Raw genomic sequence first — 18,925 nt, 5'->3', positions numbered from 1 at the left:
AGATGCTGAAGACACATTCATTCATTCATTCATTCAATCGCATTTATTGAGCGCTTACTGTGTGCAGAGCACTGTACTAAGCGCTTGGGAAGTCCAAGTTGGCAACATATAGAGACGGTCCCTACCCAACAGCGGGCTCACAGTCTAGAAGGGGGAGACAGACAACAAAACAAAAGTTCCTGCCCTTTGTGGGCGCTTCGTGATGCGCTGTGCCCATGTCCACCTACTTGCCCATTGTCCATCAGATCCTGGTGGGAACATGGCAGGCGGGAATGAGAGAGTGCACGTGGTGTTGGATTAGTGCTGGATGAGAAGCAGAGTTGCCTAATGGATAGAGCCCAGGCCTGGGAGTTGGAAGGACCTGGGTTCTAGTCCCGACTCTGCCATTTGTCCTCTGTGTGACCTCAAGCACTTCACATCTCTGAGCTTCAGTTCCCTCATCTGTAAAAAAAAATGGAGATTGTGCTCTCCTGAGCGCTTGGTACAATGCTCTGCACATAGTAAGCACTCAATAAATCCCATTGATTGATTGATTGACTCACGGGATGACTCTGGCTGTTGGCAACTTGTATCTCCTCCGGGAGTCATAGCTTCTAGTTGAGGTCAGCGTTGGGGCGGACGTAATCCCCCTCTTCTTGGGGGCCGTTTGTCTCGGCAGTCTGTCAAGTAGAAAGCGAGGAAGTTTGCTTGGGTCCTCGTCAACTACTTGCTGTTTACTGATTCAAGTCCATCAACAGCTTCCGAGCCTGGGATTTGGGGCTGCTGGACCTGATTTTCGCTGACCAACAGAATAATCATAATCATAATAATGATGGGATTTGTTAAGCGCTTACCATGTGTCAAGCACTGTTCTAAGCACCAGGGTAGATCCAAGCTTATCAGGTTGGACACAGTCCCTGTCTTACAGGGGAATCACAGTCTTAATCCCCATTTTACGGATGAGAGAACAGAGGCCCAGAGAAGTGAAGTGACTTTCCCAAGGTCACACAGCAGACAAGCCTAGAAGATAGAGCACCGGTCAGGGAGTCGGAAGGGCATGGGTTCTAATCCCGGCTCCACCACTTCTCTGCAAGTCACTTCACTTCTCTGGGCCCCCGTTACCTCATCTGTAAAATGGGGATTAAGACTGTAAACCCCCTGTGGCACATGGACTGTGTCCGATCCGATTAGCTTCTACCTACTCCAGTGCTTAAGAGAGTGCCTGGCACATAGCAAACGCTTAACAAATATCATTAAAAGCAAAACATTGGAGAGTCCTAAATGAGAAAATGGCAAATCCTTGCTCTCAAGAGATTACAGTGTCAAGGGGGCAACAGGAGGCCTTAAATAATACTTTCAGTGGGAAGATAATCTAGACATAACTGCAAACAGCAATGTTATGAATAAATAGACGATATACGCTGATATGTGCCTAGATACTAAAGGTGGATGTTGGAATGACATGACCAGAGTTGGTGGAAATTAGTTGGAAAATGCTGGCATTTCCTGGGTATTTGTTTCTGGTACGTGAAAAAGTTTTGCTGGTGAAAGCCAACCCAGTACCCATCTTCTCTGACAGGAATTATGATGGATATTTGTTTCTGGTACATGAAAATGTTTTGCTGGTGAAAGCCAACCCAGTGCCCATCTTCTCTGACAGGAATTATGATGGTGGCATTTAGTAAGCGCTTGCTAAGTTAAGCGCCAAACACCATGCCAAGAAATAGGACTGATGTGATAGGATCAGACGAGACACAGTCACCGTCACACATGGGGCTCACAGACTATGGGGAGGGACAACAGGTATTTAAATCCCTCAACTTTTCCTCAACTTCCTCAACTTATTTTGGCTAGAATGCGTTGGTTGAATTGAAGAGAGTTCTTCCACCCACAGGTGCTCATCTAGAAGCCCACGATGCCAGGAGAAGCATCCGTGCCTGTGGTGATGGACACAGGGTTTGTAGCTAAATCCTGATTTTCCTTAACCTGGGTCACGGCGAGAGTGTGCTCCCTGGGTTCTAGGAGTCAGTCAGTCCTATTTATTGAGCGCTTACTGTGTGTAGAGCACTGTACTAAGTGCTTGTGAGATTACAATCTGACAATAAACGGACACATTCCCTGCCCACAGCTCAGTGGGGATTGGGAATGGTGACTCTGGTCCAGACCTCGTGGGTGTCGAAGTTGGGGGTGGGCATGGTCAAGGAGGGGTCACCGGGGGCTCTGAGTCTATTGGGTGATGCTGAGAGAGGGCCAGCCTAACAATAATAATAATAATTATGCTATTTGTTAAGTGCTTTCTATGTGCCAGGCACTGTACTAAGTGCTGGGGTGGATACGAGCATATCAGGTTGGCATGGTCCCTGTCCCACGTGGGGCTCACGGTCTCAATCCCCATTTGACAGATGAGGGAACTGAAGCCCAGAGAAGTGCAGTGACCCACCCGAGGTCACACAGCGGGCAAGTGGCGGAGCAGGATTAGAACCCATGACCTTCTAACTCCCAGGCCCGGGCTCTATCCGCTATGCCACGCTGCCTCGATTTCCCTCCAGCCACCCTCATGTTAACCACGTGCCTTCCTCTCCTGTAGATGCTGCGGGAGACCCTCGGAGCTGAGCGGGAGGAAAGCGGTCCTTCGTCCAGGCCGAACCCCCTCTACTTGTGGATTTTTCCTCTCTGTCCCCGCGGGACCCCGCAACTTTGGCGGCTCAGTGTGAAAGCCCCCGGATCGTCTCCGAGAAGTTGATGAAGCCCCCTCTTGGCGATGCCCCGGCAGGAATCCGACCCGCGCCCGGATCTACCCTCCCGTCCTTCAGGGGGAGAGGGCCCGTTCTGCCGCCCTCTGCCCTTTCTGGGCTTTTCAAGGGCCTGATCTTGTCACACCTCCGTAGGATTGGCAAAGGAATGTTCACAAAGAAACCGGGGAACCCTTCCAAAAAGAGAGCCAGCGGCCCGAGCCCCGACGCGCATGACCCCTCTGAGGGCGGCCCTGCCCCGATCCCCAAGTTTCCACCCAAGAGCTCCGTCAAGAGACGTTCCGGGTACCCCCCGGGCCATCACCCGCCCCGCGGCGAGGGCAGCAGAGACTTCTCCCCATCCCCGACATCCAGCTACCGGGTGGCCATCGCCAACGGGCCACGGAAGGAAGGCCCGAGGCCGGCCCGCGATGGGCCGGAGCCACCTCCCGCGGGGATCTCGGGGTCTCTGAATGAGGAGGAGGGCCCCTCCGCAGCCACCATGCCGGGGAAACGGAACAGGAAGAGCCTGAGCAGCCTCAGCCCCTCGGACGGGAGCTCTGAAGGCGAGCGGGCCCTGCACGGCCTGAAGCTGGGCGCGCTGCGCAAGCTGAGGCGGTGGAAGAAAAGCCAGGAGTGTGTCTCTTCTGACTCGGAGCTGAGCTCGTGGAAGAAGACGTGGGGCCTGAGGAGCAAATCCCTGGACCGGGCCGGGCGGCCGCAGAAGGCCGGAGAGCTGCAGCCCGGCTTCAGCTCGGCCGGCTGCATCAGCCAGACGCAGGACATCATGGAGCTGATCTTCAAGGAGCTGCAGGGCATCGGACAGATCGAGACGGAGCTGTGCGAGCTGCGGGGCCACGTGGACGCGCTGAAGCGCTCCATCGACGAGATCTCCAGCAGCGTGGAGGTGGTGCAGAGCGAGGTGGAGCAGCTGCGCTGCGGCTTCGCCCAATCCCGCCGTGAGGCCCGGGACATCCACGACTACATCCGGCGTCTGGGACCGCTCGGGGGCCGGGGCGGCCTGCGCTTCCTCAACGTGCCCGAGGAGCCGGGGGAGCGTGCCGAGGATGTCGTCTCGCGGGTCCTGGGGGACAAGATGGGCCTCTCGGACACCTCGGGCCCCGTCAGGATCCGGCTAGCCCACCGGCTGGGCCCTCGCCGGGACCGCCCCGACGCCAGGCCGCGGCCCATCCTGGCCTACTTTGAGACCTCCCAACAGAGGGACCTGATCCTGAAGAAGTCTTACAAGCTGAAGGGGACGGGCATCGCCGTGGCGACGGATGCCCTCCCGTCCGACGGCCGGGAGCGAGGGGAGCGGGGCCTGGTGTCCTCACAGACCTATGAGAGCATGGACATGAGGCCCGACGCGGCGGAACTCCGGACCCGGAAGGGGAGCTGGGGGTACCCCGAGGGCGGCGACCGAGACCCACCGGGCTCGGACGCCGGCGGGAACGGCTGGGCCTCGCCGGCCTTCCGGACCGGGGCGGGCCCCTCGAAGGCCGCAGCCAGGTCTCGTGTGGCCAAGTCCCGTGCCAAGTTCAGCGGGAGGCCCGGCCCACGGTCCCCAGCACCCGGGGGCTCGGACAAGCGGGCCAAGGCCGCCTGGCCCCTCCAGAGCGGCTTCCTCACCCCCAAACTCAGCCGTTCCGAATCAGACTTCGCCGGGCTGTGCCAGTCGCACTCCGAGGACTTCTCCGAGAGCCAGCTCCGGACGAATGGGGGCTCCCTCCTGTCCTCATCAGACCGGGAGTTGTGGCAGAGGCACCCAGACGAGGAGGCGGCGTCCGACTGGGGCGGCAGCCCGCGGGCCCGGAGTTCCCACCAGGCCGCCCAAGACGGCCACGGGCCCGGCGGGCCGGAGGGGAGCTGCGAGGCGACCGACCTCAGGCCGGACCCCGTGTCCGGGGACAGGGAACGGTTCGCCGGCTCCCAGATCTCCCTCCCCGACGACGACAACCTCACCCCGTGGCAGGAATGGGACGGGGAGGGCCTAGAAGACGACAGCCTCGTGGGTCCGCATCCGGACGAGGACGGCAGCCCTCGCGCGGACCTCCCGGAAGACACGGAGAGCTACGACTTCACCCTGGACGACGACTCTTCGCCCTGCCCCGGGCTGGACGGCGACAGCGGTGGCGACTGGGCCGGCCGGGACGAGGCCTTCCCCGGCACCGGGCCTGACCGGCCTTACCCGGATCGCCTGCTCGGGATGAACCGGAGCCAGAGCGAGCTGCAGAGCGACGACTCGGAGGAGGCCCCCGCCAAGTCTTGGCACAGTCGCCTCAGCGTCGACCTGGCCGACAAGGCCTTCAGCTTCCCCCGCTTCGGGTCCACGCTCCAGCGGGCCCGGTCAGCCTTGGAGGTCGTGTGGACCAAGAGCACCCAGAGCCTCAGCGGGAACGAGGACAGCGGCTCCTCCTTCATGGGGAGGTTGAGGACGTTGTCCCAGTCGACGGCCAACGAGTCCAGCACGACTCTGGACTCGGATGTCTACACCGAGCCGTACTACTACAGGGAGGAGGACGGGGACGGGGCTCGGGAGGAGGGCTTCGGCCAGGCCGGCGGCGAGCGGGAGACAGATTACGTGGAAGTGATGGAGCAGGTCCTGGCCAAACTGGAAAATCGGACCAGCTTGTCGGAGATGGACGACCAAGCCCAGGAGTATGAGATCCCCTCCTCCGGGACCCCCTACGCCACGCCGCAGGAAGAGGACTTCGATGGGTACGAGGGGCAGGGGGACGACCTGGGCAGCCCGGACCTCCCGGGACCCGCCGGCGATCCGGCCGGGCCCGGGGCGGTGGGGGAGGACGAGAACCAGAACGTTCCCGAAGAGCCCCCAGACACACCCAAGAAGAAGAGGGTCCGGCCCTCTTTTAAGGAGGCGGCCCTGAGAGCCTACAGGAAGCAGATGGCGGAGTTGGAGGAGAAGATCCTGGCTGGAGGTAATGGCCCTGACGTTCTCTATTCCGAGCTGGGGTGGGTGGGTGCCTGAGGCGTTTGTGTGTGGGGTCCTCAGGGTGGCTGGCATGGCGGGGTGAATCTGGGGAGGGGGGAATAGTGGTAGAAATGGGATGGTGAGCTTAGCGGTCCTGACAGTCGGGCCCGACTAGGCCCGGAGTGGAGCCTGTTAGGCGAAAGGGAGTTGCGGGGGTGTCAGATCGTTGCATCAGAGAGTTCCTGGGGGGCCCGACCTGGGGACCCTGGGGGCCAGGTGTGCCCAAGCCCTCAGTTGTTGGCAGATGCCTTCTCTGTGTCCACCTGGGCATGCAAAGGATCTTGGGGAAGAGCAGGAAGGGAGTCTTCGGGGGGCGGGCCATGGGAAAGGCCAGTTTCCCATCCCTGAGGGAGGAAGAAGAAGGAAGTGGCTAGGGAAGATGGGAAAGTCTCGTTTGGTGCCCGGAACTCGGCTGGGCATCTGGTTTCCCGGCTGGGTTATTGAATCTCAGCCCAGACCAGTAGGTGTTGCCTGGTGAGACGCGGGCACCTCTGAGCTCGGAAGGAGAAGGGTGATCACGTGACTGAGCCATCCCTTGTCAGCCAGCTTTGAGGCTCGCTCCTTCCTCCCGGGGACAAACCTCCTCTTCCCAAATCCCACTCTGTTGCCCGGGAGTTCTGCCTCAGTCCCCGTTCCCCCAGTTACAGTTCCTATTTAGCAGTCAAGTGGAAAGAGCATGGGCCCAGGAGTCAGAAGACGTGGGTTTTAAATGACAGTCCCGCTGCGTGTCTGCTGTGTGACCTTGGATGAGTCACTTCACTTCTCTGTGCCTCAGTTACCTCATCTGTAAAATGAGGATAAGGACTGTGATCCCCATGTGGGACAGGGACTGTGTCCAACCTGATTACCTTATATTTACCCCAGTGCTTAGAATGGTGCTTGGCACATAGTAAGCACTTAGCAAATGCCACAGTTATTATTATTATTATTGTTATTATTAACAGGTCCTACCTCCCTCCCCACCCCACAGCCACACCCCACAGCTCCTCCTTCCAACTCCATCCATTGGACGGTTCCCCCCGGGGCCACATTCCACTCACCGGGAATTAGAAGGATGGAATTATCCTCACCTGAGCATAGGAACTGGTTCCTCCGCAGAAGCTCTGTACCGTTTCGAAGGATGCGTTCCCACACCAGAACAAAACCCAGCCTCTCCCTTTGACAGGCGGAGGGAACAGCCGCAAACCGGGAGGTTGACTTGACAACGATCGGTCTCTTAGAGGCTTCGGAGGTGGCGTTGTCGATTCCTTTCCTCCGGGAGGAACTCTTCCCAGGCCTTCATGGCTGACTTTCAAGTGTCAGGCAGCCAAGCTGTCGCCCACCACTCGATTTCACCATGCCCCCGTTGTCCAGCAGCTTCTCCTGGGGCTGAGGACAAATGAGTAGGGGAGGTAGCAGGGCTTTCTTTAGTGGTGGGGGCCGGACAGGCCGAGGAAGCAATGGTGGAGGAGACAGGAAGGCTGTTGGTCTTTACTTCACTCTGCTGCCTGGATTATCTTTCTACAGAAACTCTCTGAGCATGTTACCCCCACCCTTCTCAAAAATCTCCACTGGTTGCCCATTAACCTTTGCATGAAGCGAAAGCTCCTCACTATTGGCTTCAAAGCTGTCCATCCCCCTGCCCCCTCCTACCTCACCTTCCTTCTCTCCTTCTTCAGCCCAGCCCGCACCCTCCGCTCCTCTGCCATCGCTAACCTCCTCACTGGGCCTCGGTCTTGCCCATCCCGCCGTCGACCCCTGGCCACATCCTACTTCTGGCCTGGAATGCCATCCCTCTTCATATCCGCCGAACTAACTCTCTTCCCCCTACTGAGAGCTCACCTCCTCTAGGAGGCCTTCCCAGACTGAGCACCCCCCTTCTTCTCTGCTCCTCCTCCCCTCCCCATCGCCCCGACTCCCTCCTTCTGCTCTACCCCCTTCCCCGCCCCAGAGCACTTGTGTATATTTGTACATATTTATTATTCTATTTTACTAATGATGTGTATGTATCTATAATTCTATTCATCTATTTTAATGCTCTTGATGCCTGTCTGCTTGTTTGGTTTTGTCGTCTGTCTCCCCATTTCTAGACTGTGAGCCCGTTGTTGGGTAGGGACCGTCTCTATATGTTACCGAATTGTACTTTCCAAGCACTTGGTACAGTGCTCTGCACACAGTAAGTGCTCTATAAATACGATTGAATGAAGGGACAAATGAACCTGTTAGGGACCGATACCGTGAATCTCATTCACTGGGTTTAGGAAAAAAGAGAGGTAGTCTAGCATTTGTCAAATGCGGTGTTAAAAAAAACAGCACCTTCGTTGATTCCAGTAACCCAGCGGAGGTTAATGATGTGCATATAGCTTTAATTCTATTTGTTCTGACGATTTTGACACCTTTCTCCACGTTTTTTTTTTGATGTCTGTCTCTCCGCCTTCTAGACTGTGAGCCCGCTGCTGGGTAGGGACCATCTCTATATGTTGCCAACTTGTGCTTCCCAAGCGCTTAGTACAGTGCTCTGCACACAGTAAGTGCTTAATAAATACAATTGAATGAATGAATGAATCTGGGGGAGCGTGTGATTTGGGGGTGGGGGGCGGGGGTTCAGCTGGAGAGTCACACTGGGGCCTCCTTGAAGAGTTAGAAGCAGGAGGAGAGATGCCTCCTCTCACAAAGCGGGGAGGGAAATGCGGCTCCTGGGCTTCTGAAGGGAATGGTCTTTTTTTTTTCGGTTAAATATTTACCACGTGCCAGACACTGTGCTAAGCTCTGGGGCAGATACAAGCTAATCGGGTTGGGCACAGTCCCTGTCCCACCTGGGGACCACAGGCTTAATCGCCATTTGACAAATAACAGGCAACCGGCCCAGAGAAGCGGAGTGACAACCTGATCACCTTGTAACCTCCTCAGTGCTTAGAACAGTGCTTTGCGTGTAATAATTGCTTAATAAATGCCATCATTAATTAACAGAGTTATAGAAGCTGCAAGGAGCTGAGGAAAGCAGATTCGTCTCTATTCCGTGCTGGGATGAGGGGAAAGTCATTCATTCATTCATTCAATCGTATTTATTGAGCGCTGACTGTGTGCAGAGCACTGGACTAAGCGCTTGGAAAGTACAATTCGGCAACAGATAGAGGCAATCCCTACCCAGCAACGGGCTCACAGTGTTGGGGTGGGAGAAGTGACCCTATATATAGTACAATGGGGTCGACTCATTTTCTCCCCCAATGTTCGTGCAGTGCTGATAATGCCCCTTCGCTCGGCCTAAATTGACCGATGGCTAGAGACAAGCATCACTCATCTCCTGCCGGCTGAATCGGTAGCCTTTTGAGCCGTGCACTTTACTAAATTTGATTCCAGGCCACCAGATATCCTCCTCGAGCCGCTCCCTCCGAGTCCTGCTCCGCACCGATAATCGCTCCGGCTTCTGGGCGCATCATCCATTAATCCTGCCGGCACCGCTTAATTCGTGCTATTGTTTTGGGGCAAGAAATCTATTTTCTTTAGTCAACACCCTTAATTTAGACTTATTGTCTCCTCTTTATCTTCTCTTCTGGGTAAAAAAGATGCTAATTGGAAGATGGTTACAATTGCCGGTACCACAGTCAGGGTTGGTGGCACTGGGAAATTGAGCCGGGGATTTACCTCCTTGGTAGCCTCGCTTGCCTTTCAGGAGCCCCAGCTGTGGAAGGGGCTTCATTAGAGAAGCACCACGGGGTTTTGGATAGAGCCCGGGCCCAGGAGTCAGAAGGTCATGGGTTCTAATCCCGGCTCCTCCACTTGCCTGCTTTGCGGCCTCGGGCAAATCACTTCATTTCTCTGGGCCTCAGTGACCTCATCTGTAAAATGGGGATTGAAACTGTGAGGCCCACCTGGGACAGGGGCTGCGTCCAACCCGATTTGCTTGTGTCCACCCCAGCACTTAGGATAGTGCCTGGCACATAGTAAGTGCTTATCAAATACCATTATTATTATATAATAATAATATATAATATTATATTATAATAATATAATAACATATTCCCACCTGGGGGCAAGGATGAGCAGTAGTGGGTTCTATCCCCCTTCTCCCGGCTGGGATGGCTTCGATGTCACCATTGCCACCCAAAAGCCTGTCCCTTCCACTGGCATCCTGCCTCCTCTTCCTCTTTTTTTATGGTATTTGTTAAGTGCTTACTGTGTTCCAGGCACTGTACTAAGCGCTGGGGTAGATACAAGCGAATCAGGTTCGTCACAGTCCATGGCCCACATGGGACTCACGGCATTAATCCCCACTTTACAGATGAGGTAACTGAGCCCCAGAGAAGGGAAGTGATTTGCCCAAGCTCACGGAGCCGACAACTTGTACTTCCCAAGCGTTTAGTACAGTGCTCTGCACACAGTAAGCGCTCAATAAATACGACTGAATGAATGACAAGTGGTGGAACTGGAATTAGAACCCAGGTCTTCCTTCACTCCCAGGCCCGGTTCTATCCGCTAAAGCCACGAGGTTTGTCCCCGCACTAAAACCTCCCTTGGACAGACATTTGTCTTAGTGTAATCCAGAGATTAACTAGAAAAAGACTCATTTAGAGTCTGTAATTAAAATCCCCACTCGGTGCCTGCGACTGAATTGAAAATGACAGTTTGATGGGCTTCATCTTTCATTACTCCTCATACCAATTGGAGCAGGAGGCAATGCGGATCAGCATGGGACCTCCATCAGCCGGGTAGATGGCTGCCATCTATCAACCGGTGGTATTTATTGAGCTCAGCGTGGCTCAGCGGATAGAGCACGGGCCTGGGATTCCGCGGGACCTGGGTTCTAATCCTGACTCCGCCACTTGTCTGCTGGGTGACCTTAGACAAGTCACTTCACCTCTCTGTGCCTTAGTTACCTCATCTATAAAATGGGGACTAAAAGTCCCACGTGGGGCGAGGACTGTGTCCAACCTGATTAACTTGTATCTACCCCAGTGCTTAGAACAGTGCTTGGCACATAGTAAGCGCTTAACAAATACCATCATTATTATTATTATTACAGTGCCCGGCACATAATAAACGTTTAACAAATACCTCCACGTACCTCCTAGAACAGCTTAGGATCTGGGTGTCTCTGCCCAACTTGGGGAGGACGGGAGAGAATTCTAGGCAGGGGAAACAGCGGGAGTGAGGGGGCATAGGTGGGAAAATCAAAAGCGGGGTATGCTGAGATGAGTTTAGGAGGAATGAAGAGAGAGAGTCAGCTGTGTATAAGATGGGAAGAGGCGGGGGATACCCTCAATGCTAATTGTGAGGAGGCTTTGCTCGAAACCTAGGAAAACAGGGAGGAGAGATGCGTGCTGAGCAGGATTCTTGTGTCTCTCGATCTAATTTCACCCAACTGGTCCATTTCTCCAGCCGGCTTGACTCGTTTACAGTGGATTAGGAGGGGGAAGCGCCCTCCCGTAAGGCTGCGGAAAACATTAAACCAGATTGAATTACAGTTTCCCAATTCATATCGCAGCAGGCAGAGCCTGTACCCTCCTAAACCTTCCACGCCGCTGAGTTGGAAAATACGGCTTGGGCCGGGAGAGCCCGGGCTGGCGGCTTTCTCTCGGCTAAACTAGCAAACCGCGGCCTTCGTGCGGATGATTTCTGTAGCCGTCGATTGCCAAGGAGTTCCTGGAGGGAAGCTCGCGAATGGCTTCTCTCAGGAAAAGTGGGTCAGCGAGGGGTTGTCGGAGCTGCCGTTACCGCCGGCATCGCCGATGGCCCAGGAAGTCAATCAATCAATCAGTCAATCGTATTTATTGAGCGCTTACTGTGTGCAGAGCACTGTACTAAGCACTTGGGAAGTACAAGTTGGCAACATATAGAGACAGTCCCTACCCAACAGTGGGCTCAAGTCATAGGTGGGAGGTCCAGTCTCAGGCCTCTCTGACTTTGGACCTTAAATGATGAAGATGATGTTGGGGAGGAGAGAGAGAGATTGTGTGTTTGTGGGTATTCATTCATTCATTCATTCATTCATTCATTCATTCATTTATTCAGTTGTATTCACTGAGCGCTTACTGTGTGCAGAGAACTGTACTAAGCACTTGGAAAGTACAGTTCAGCAACAAATAGAGACAATCCCTAACCAACAATGGGCTCACAGTCTAGAAGGGGGGATTTTGGGTATGTGTTTGTGTGTGTGTGTGTACTTTTGTGTGTGTGTGTTTGGGTATAATAATAATAATCATGATGATGGCATTTGTTAAGCGCTTAGTATGTGCAAAGCACTGTTCTAAGAGCTGGGGAGGATACAAGGTGATCAGGTTGTCCCACGGGGGGCTCTCAGTCTTAATCCCCATTTTACAGATGAGGGAACTGAGGCTCAGAGAAGTGAAGTGACTTGCCCAAGGTCACACAGCAGACATGTGGCGGAGCTGGGATTCGAACCCAGGACCTCTGACTCCAAAGCTCGTGCTCTTTCCACTGAGCCACACTGTATGTGTTTGTGTGTACGGATTCCCGGTTTCCAAGCAGGCCACCAATCAATCAGTCGTATTTATTGAGTGCTTATTATGTGCAGAGCACTATATTGAGCACTTGTACTAGTCAGTCAATTGTATTTAATAATAATAATAATAATGATGGCATTTATTAAGCGCTTACTATGTGCAAAGCACTGATCTAAGTGTTGGGGAGTTTACAAGGTGATCAGGTTGTCCCACGGGGGGCTCACAAATGTTATTGAACATTTACTGTGGGTAGAGCACTGTACTAAGCCCTTGGGAGAGTACAATATAACAGACACAGTCCCTGCCCACAATGAGCTTACAGTCTAGAGGGGGAGACAGGCATTAATATAAATAAATATTATGACTGATGTGGATAGAAGTTCTGTGGGGCTGCAGGGGCTGGGGGAATGAATAAAGGGAGCAAGTCAGGGTGATGCAGAAGGGAGTGGGAGAAGAATCAGGGAAGGCCCCTAGGAGGAGATGGGCCTTCAATAAGACTTTGAAGGTGGGGAGATTATCGTCGGCCGGATATCAATCAATCAATCGTATTTATTGAGGGCTTACTGTGTGCAGAGCACTGTACTAAGCGCTTAATGAATGGATATGAAGAGAGAGGGCATCCCAGGCCAGGGTCGGGACGTGGGCGAAAGGGAGGAGACGAGAGAGAGGAGATGGAGGGATGGGAGGTAGGTTGGCAACAGAGGAGGGAAATACGTGGGCTGCATTGTTCTAGGAATGATGATGATGATGATGATGGCATTTATTAAGAGCTTACTACGTGCACAGCACTGTTCTAAGCGCTGAGCACTGTCTAGGAAGGCAGTGAGGTGACATAGTGTTCTTCCAGGTAGGACTGGGGCATTCTACCCATTGCTGAGAGGGAGAGGGAGAAAGGCAGAGGGGGAGAGGGGGAGAGAGATTTCACGTGTGTGTAAATGCAATTATATCAATCAATCAATCAATCGTATTTATTGAGCGCTTACTGTGTGCAGAGCACTGTACTAAGCGCTTGGGAAGTACAAGTTGGCAACATATAGAGACGGTCCCTACCCAACAGTGGGCTCACAGTCTAGAAGTCTATTATTATATATTTACAATAATAATAATGATGCTATTTGGTAAGCGCTTACTATGTACCAAGCACTGTTCTAAGCACTGGGTTAGATAGAAGGTCATCAGGTTGTCCCATGTGGGGCTTACAGTCTTAATCCCCATTTTACAGAAAAGGTAACTGAGGTGTAGAGAAGTTAGAGAAGTAGCGTGGCTCAGCGGAAAGAGCCTGGGCTTTGGAGTCGGAGGTCATGGGTTCAAATCCTGGCTCCGCCAATTGTCAGCCGTGTGACTTTGGGCAAGTCATTTAACTTCTCTGGGCCTCAGTTACCTCATCTGTAAAAGGGGGATTAAGACTGTGAGCCCCACGTGGGACAACCTGATTACCTTGTATCCCCCCAGTGCTTAGAACAGTGCTTTGCACATAGTAAGCGCTTAACAAATATCATCATCATTATTAAATGACTTGTCCAAAGTCACACAGTTGACAAGTGGCGGAGCCGGGGTTAGAACCCACGACCTCTGACTCCCAAGCCCGGGCTCTTTCCCCTAAGCCACGCTATTTGACAGTGTTACTCCAGGTGGTGAGATCTTAGTTACATGAGCGTGGGTGCCCAGAGTCAATCAATCAATCGTATTTATTGAGCGCTTACTGTGTGCAGAGCACTGTACTAAGCGCTTGGGAAGTACAAGTCGGCAACACATAGAGACAGTCCCTACCCAGCAGCGGGCTCACAGTCTCACTTCCTGCTATACCATGTGCGTAGATCTGCCCTCTCGCAGGCCCTGGTCACTAGACTGTGAGCCCGCTGTTGGGTAGGGACCGTCTCTATATGTTGCCAACTTGTACTTCCCAAGCGCTTAGTACAGTGCTCTGTACACAGTAAGTGCTCAATAAATACGATTGAATGAATGAATGACTGCTGTGTTTTAGTCCACCCCTTGGCCTCCTGATTGTCTTCTCAAGAAGAACAGACCTTCTCCTGGGTGAGATGTCGCAGCTCGTCTGGCCTCTACACTGTATGCTTCTTACAGGCAGGGAGTGTGTCTGCTAATTCTGCTGTAATCCATGTAAGCACATCCATAATTCACATCCCAAGTGCTTAGCACAGTGCTCTGCACACAGTAAGCGCTCAGTACATGACGCCGATTGACCGATTGCTGCTCTTGCCTCTCAACAGCCCAGGCTAAACCACCTTGTTGAGAAGCAGCGTGGCTCAGTGGAAAGAGGCCGGGCTTGGGAGTCAGAGGTCATGGGTTCAGATCCCCGGCTCGGCCAACTGTCAGCTGTGTGACTTTGGGCAAGTCACTTCACTTCTCTGGGCCTCAGTTCCCTCATCTGTAAAATGGGGATTAAGACTGTGAGCCCCACGTGGGGCAACCTGATCACCTTGTATCCGCTCCAGCATTTAGAACAGTGCTTTGCACATAGTAAGCGCTTAACAAATGCCATTGTTATTGTTATTGTTTGAGACCAGGCCTCCCCATGCCTTTAAACAAGCTTTTCCTGCCTTCATCTGCTCCCTTGGATCCAGGCTGAGCTTAGCTGGGAGAAGCAGCTGAATTTAGCAGTCTGAGTCTGGGAGAAGCGGTATCGCCTAGTGGAAAGAGAACAGGCCCGGGAGTCAGAGGACGTGGGTTCTAATCCCGGCTCCGCCACTTACCTGCTGTGTGACGGCGGGCAAGTCACTTAACTCCTCTGTGCCTCGGTTCCTTCATTTGTAAATTGGGGATGAAGACTGTGAGTCCCTTGTGGTACAGGTCCAACCCGATTTGCTTCTATCAGCCGCATGCTTAGCTGGACACAAAGTTAGCGCTTAACAAATACCACCATTATTATTATTTGGGTATATGGGGGGCAGGTTCTGGGCCTCACTTTGCCTGGGAAGACAATGTCTATGATTCCCGGAGTCACTTTCTCCCCCGCCTCCCCCCGACCCCGATCTCACTCTGTCAGCATCTGGGGCAATCCCACTTGTCCACCATTCTGGATCTCTCTGGGTAGCCCACATTAAAGTCTGAAGAACATAAGCCTTTTACGAAGACAGTGGGCCAAAGTTCCCGTTCGGGATTGATATCCGGCTTTGATTCTGCCTCCCTGAGGTAAATTGTAAATTTCCCCTTCGTCACATCCATAGGAAGCTGAGGTCGTTATTAATGCTCAGTAAGACAGCATCCTGGAGAGAGAGGTGAGTCTGACCTTTTGGTCCGTTTAATAATAGGAGATGATTTGAGTCAGGAAAAAAAAGACCCCATCAGTTTCTTCTGATAGTTAATAGGCAAAGGAATGAAACTGGTGGCCTTTTGGGAAACCCATTTGCAGAGAGAGATGCTTCCCAAAACAGTTTGTGGAAACCATAGCCATTGTCCACGGGGCTTTCGGATTATAATTTTATTCATTTAAGCAGAAATAATCATGGTACTTGTTAAGCACTTTCCATGTGCCGAGCACCGTTTTAAGCACTGGCGTAGATGTAAGTTTATCAGGTTGGGTACAGTCACTGTCCTACATGGGGCTCACACTCTTAATCCCCATTTTACAGATGAGGTAGCTGAGGCCCAGAAAAATGAAGTGATTTCCCCAAGGTCACACAGCAGACGTGTGGTGGAGCCAGGATTAGAACTCAGGTCCTTGTGACTCTCAGGCCTGTTCTCTGTCCACTAGGCCATGCTGATTTGCGACTCCTGCTAACACTGACACAGATCAATCAATCAATCAATCGTGTTTATTGAGCGCTTACTGTGTGCAGAGCACTGTACTAAGCACTTGGGAAGTACAAGTTGGCAACATATAGAGACAGTTCCTACCCAACAGTGGGCTCACAGTCTAGAAGGACACAGATGCCTCAATAGCCGTCCACTACATCATCAACAGGAGGAAGCATGGCGCAGGGGAAAGAGCTGGGGTCTCGGAGTGGAACAGAAGGGGTACACTTTGGAAAGAAAGCCCCAACTACCTAATTTTATAATGAGGATTATAATAATCGTGGTATTTGTTAAGCACTTACTATGTGCCCGGCACTGTTCTAAGCACTGGGGTGGATGAAAGATAATCGGGTTGGACACAGTCCCTGTCCCACGTAGGCTCACAGTCTTTATCCCCATTTTACAGATAAGGGGACTGAGGCACAGAGAAGTGAAGTGACTTGCTCAGGGTCACACAGCAGACAAGTGGTGGAGCCGGGATTAGAATCCAGATCCTTCTGTCTCCCAGGTCCGGGATCTATCCACTAGGCCGCATTGCTTCTTATCCCTGGAAAATGGGATCCCTGAAAAATCTGGCAACTGTTCCCCTCAATCAACAATTTATCGGTATTCTATATATGTGTATTCTATATATGTTCTTTGTATAATCTATGAGAAACAGCGTGACCTCGTGCTGGGAGGTGAAAGGACCTGGGGTCTAATTCCAGCTCCACCACTTGTCTGCTCTCCCTGTCCCAAACCCGATTTGCTTAACCCCAGAGCTTAGTACAGTGCCTGACACATAGTAAGCGCTTAACACAATCATCATTAGGCTGGAGAAGGAAGGCTGTATTTCCTTTCTTTCCCAGTGCTGCAGGTGACTGAATTCACTTCTCCTTGGCTTGATGAATCCGGTGTGGAGGTCCTAATCCACAGACCTAGCTTTTTGTACTTGCGGCTTGATTGGAGATTTGTTTCGAAAGGGGTGTCTGCTCGGGGCTCTCAGATCTCACTGGAGAGGAAGAAACGTGCACGTTCTCTCTGAGCGGAATAAAAGAGAACGAGGGAGATAGCAGACAGATGCATCACTGGAACGGCGGGTTTGTTTTTCATTCGAGCAAGAAAAATGATGGCGAGAGCCCATTTCGGACGCATCAATTCTCCACCGGTCAGCACGTCTTTGCCATCTATAACAATTAGAGGGCCCGGTGCAATTTGTCTCCTTAGCGTTGATGGGGGGATCTGTGACTTCTATTACGGCTGGAAAGCCAAGGCCCCCCTCCCCCTTCCCGCCATCCCAAGGACGGAAATCCAACGCAGAGGGCAAAATCATCCTTCTGTGCCAGGAGCCATAAAGCAACGTGGCCCGGTGGACAGAGCAAGGTCCTGGGACTCAGAGGACCTGGGTTCTAGTCCCGGCTCCAGCACTTATCTGCTGGGTGACCTTGGACAAGTCACTTCACTTCTCTGGCCCTTAGTTACCTCATCTGGAAAATGGGGGATTAAGACTATGAGCCCCAGGTGGGACATGGACTGTGTCCAATTGGATTATTCTGTATCTAGGCCACCGCTTAGTACAGTGCCTGGCACATAGTAGGCGCTTAAGAAATACCGTTAAAAACAAATAAACAAAAGCCACATACATAGTCCTTCTCAAGCGCCGATGGGATTTCCAGCTCTGCTTCGAATAGGCCCAGTTTCCTGACAAGAAGATGACTAACCATGTCTGACATACCTTCATATATGACAGAAAATGGGTCTTCCCCCGCCATTCAGAGCCTTACTGAAGGCCCGTCTCCTCCAAGAGGCCTTCCCTGACTAAACCCTCTTTTCTTCCACTCCCGTCTGCGTTGCCCCGACTGGCCCTTTTTATTCATCCCCCCTCCCAGCCCCACATCACTCATGTCCATAACTGTAATTTATTTATAGTAATGTCTGTATCCCTTTCTAGCCCGCAAACTCATTGTGGGCAGGGAACGTGTTTGCTATATTGTTATACTGTACCCTCCCAAGCATTTGGTACAGTGCTCTGCGCACAGTAGGCGTTCAATAAATATGATTGACTGACTGACTAGCCAGGATTCCAGGTGACGGGAGGGGTGGTTGTTTTTTTTTTGATGGCATTTATTAAGCGCTTACTATGTGCAAAGCACTGTTCTAAGCTGTGGGGTAGATACAAGGTAATCAAGTTGTCCCCTGTGGGGCTCACAGACTTAATCCCCATTTTCCAGATGAGGGAACTGAGGCCCAGAGAAGTGAAGTGACTTGCCCAAAGTCACACAGCTGACAAGTGGAGGAGCCTGGATTCGAACCCATGACCTCTGACTCCAAAGCCCGGGCTCTTTCCACTGAGCCACGCTGCTTCTGCTTCTGCTGAATGAATGGTTGCATTCATTCATTCATTCATTCAATCATATTTATTGAGCGCTTACCGTGTGCAGAGCACTGTACTAAGCGTTTGGGAAGTACAGAGAAGCAGTGTGGCCTAATAGGTAGAGAGCACGGGCTGGGAGTCAGAAGGACCTGGGTTCTGATCCTGGCTTGGCTACTCACCTGCCGCGTGACCCTGGGCAAGTCACTTCACTTCTCTGTGCCTCAGTTACCTCATCTGTAAAATGGGGATTAAGACTGTGAGCCTCAGTCGGGAAAGGGACTCGGTCCAATCCGCTTTGCTCAAATCCATCGCAGCGCTTAGTACATTGCCTGGCTCATGATATGCGCTTAACAAGTACCACAGTTATTATTAGGTAGTTTCCCTCTGCTTTCAGAGAATCATCTAGGTTCCCCTCAGCGCCTTCCTAATTTAATTATCGGTACTCCCCTGAGTGGTTCGCAGGAGGATTAAGTGGAGGTTAATCAGTGAGATCTGCAGAGCTGTGTGGGTAATAGCTTGCTTGGCTACCATGGTGGTGAGTGATGAGGTAAAATCATCTGTAATTCATCTGTAAAATCATCTGTAAAATCCATCTGTAAAATGGGGACTAAGACTGTGAGCCCCATGTGGGACAACCCGATCACCTTGTATCTCCCCAGCGCTTAGAACA

The 18,925-nt window shown here is 52.4% G+C and overlaps 1 protein-coding gene across 3 annotated transcripts in view; it reads left to right on the top strand.

Annotated features, from left to right (window-relative positions):
* UNC13C (unc-13 homolog C) overlaps positions 1-18,925 on the top strand; it is a 217,730-nt gene that overhangs the window by 14,007 nt on the left and 184,798 nt on the right. For 2 of the 3 annotated variants that reach the window (XM_038750270.1, XM_038750272.1), the window contains exons 2-3: positions 1,874-1,935; positions 2,567-5,650. In XM_038750270.1, coding sequence (XP_038606198.1) covers positions 2,722-5,650 — 2,929 coding nt within the window. In that variant the 5' untranslated portion in view covers positions 1,874-1,935; positions 2,567-2,721. The remainder of the gene's footprint in view (positions 1-1,873; positions 1,936-2,566; positions 5,651-18,925) is intronic. The other variant, XM_038750271.1, reaches the window with a different exon arrangement.

The sequence above is a fragment of the Tachyglossus aculeatus genome, chromosome 8, assembly GCF_015852505.1.
Source record: "Tachyglossus aculeatus isolate mTacAcu1 chromosome 8, mTacAcu1.pri, whole genome shotgun sequence".
NCBI classification, from domain to species: domain Eukaryota; kingdom Metazoa; phylum Chordata; class Mammalia; order Monotremata; family Tachyglossidae; genus Tachyglossus; species Tachyglossus aculeatus.
The sequence above is the reverse complement of the archived record's forward strand: the minus strand, read 5'-3'. Positions and strand labels throughout refer to the sequence as shown.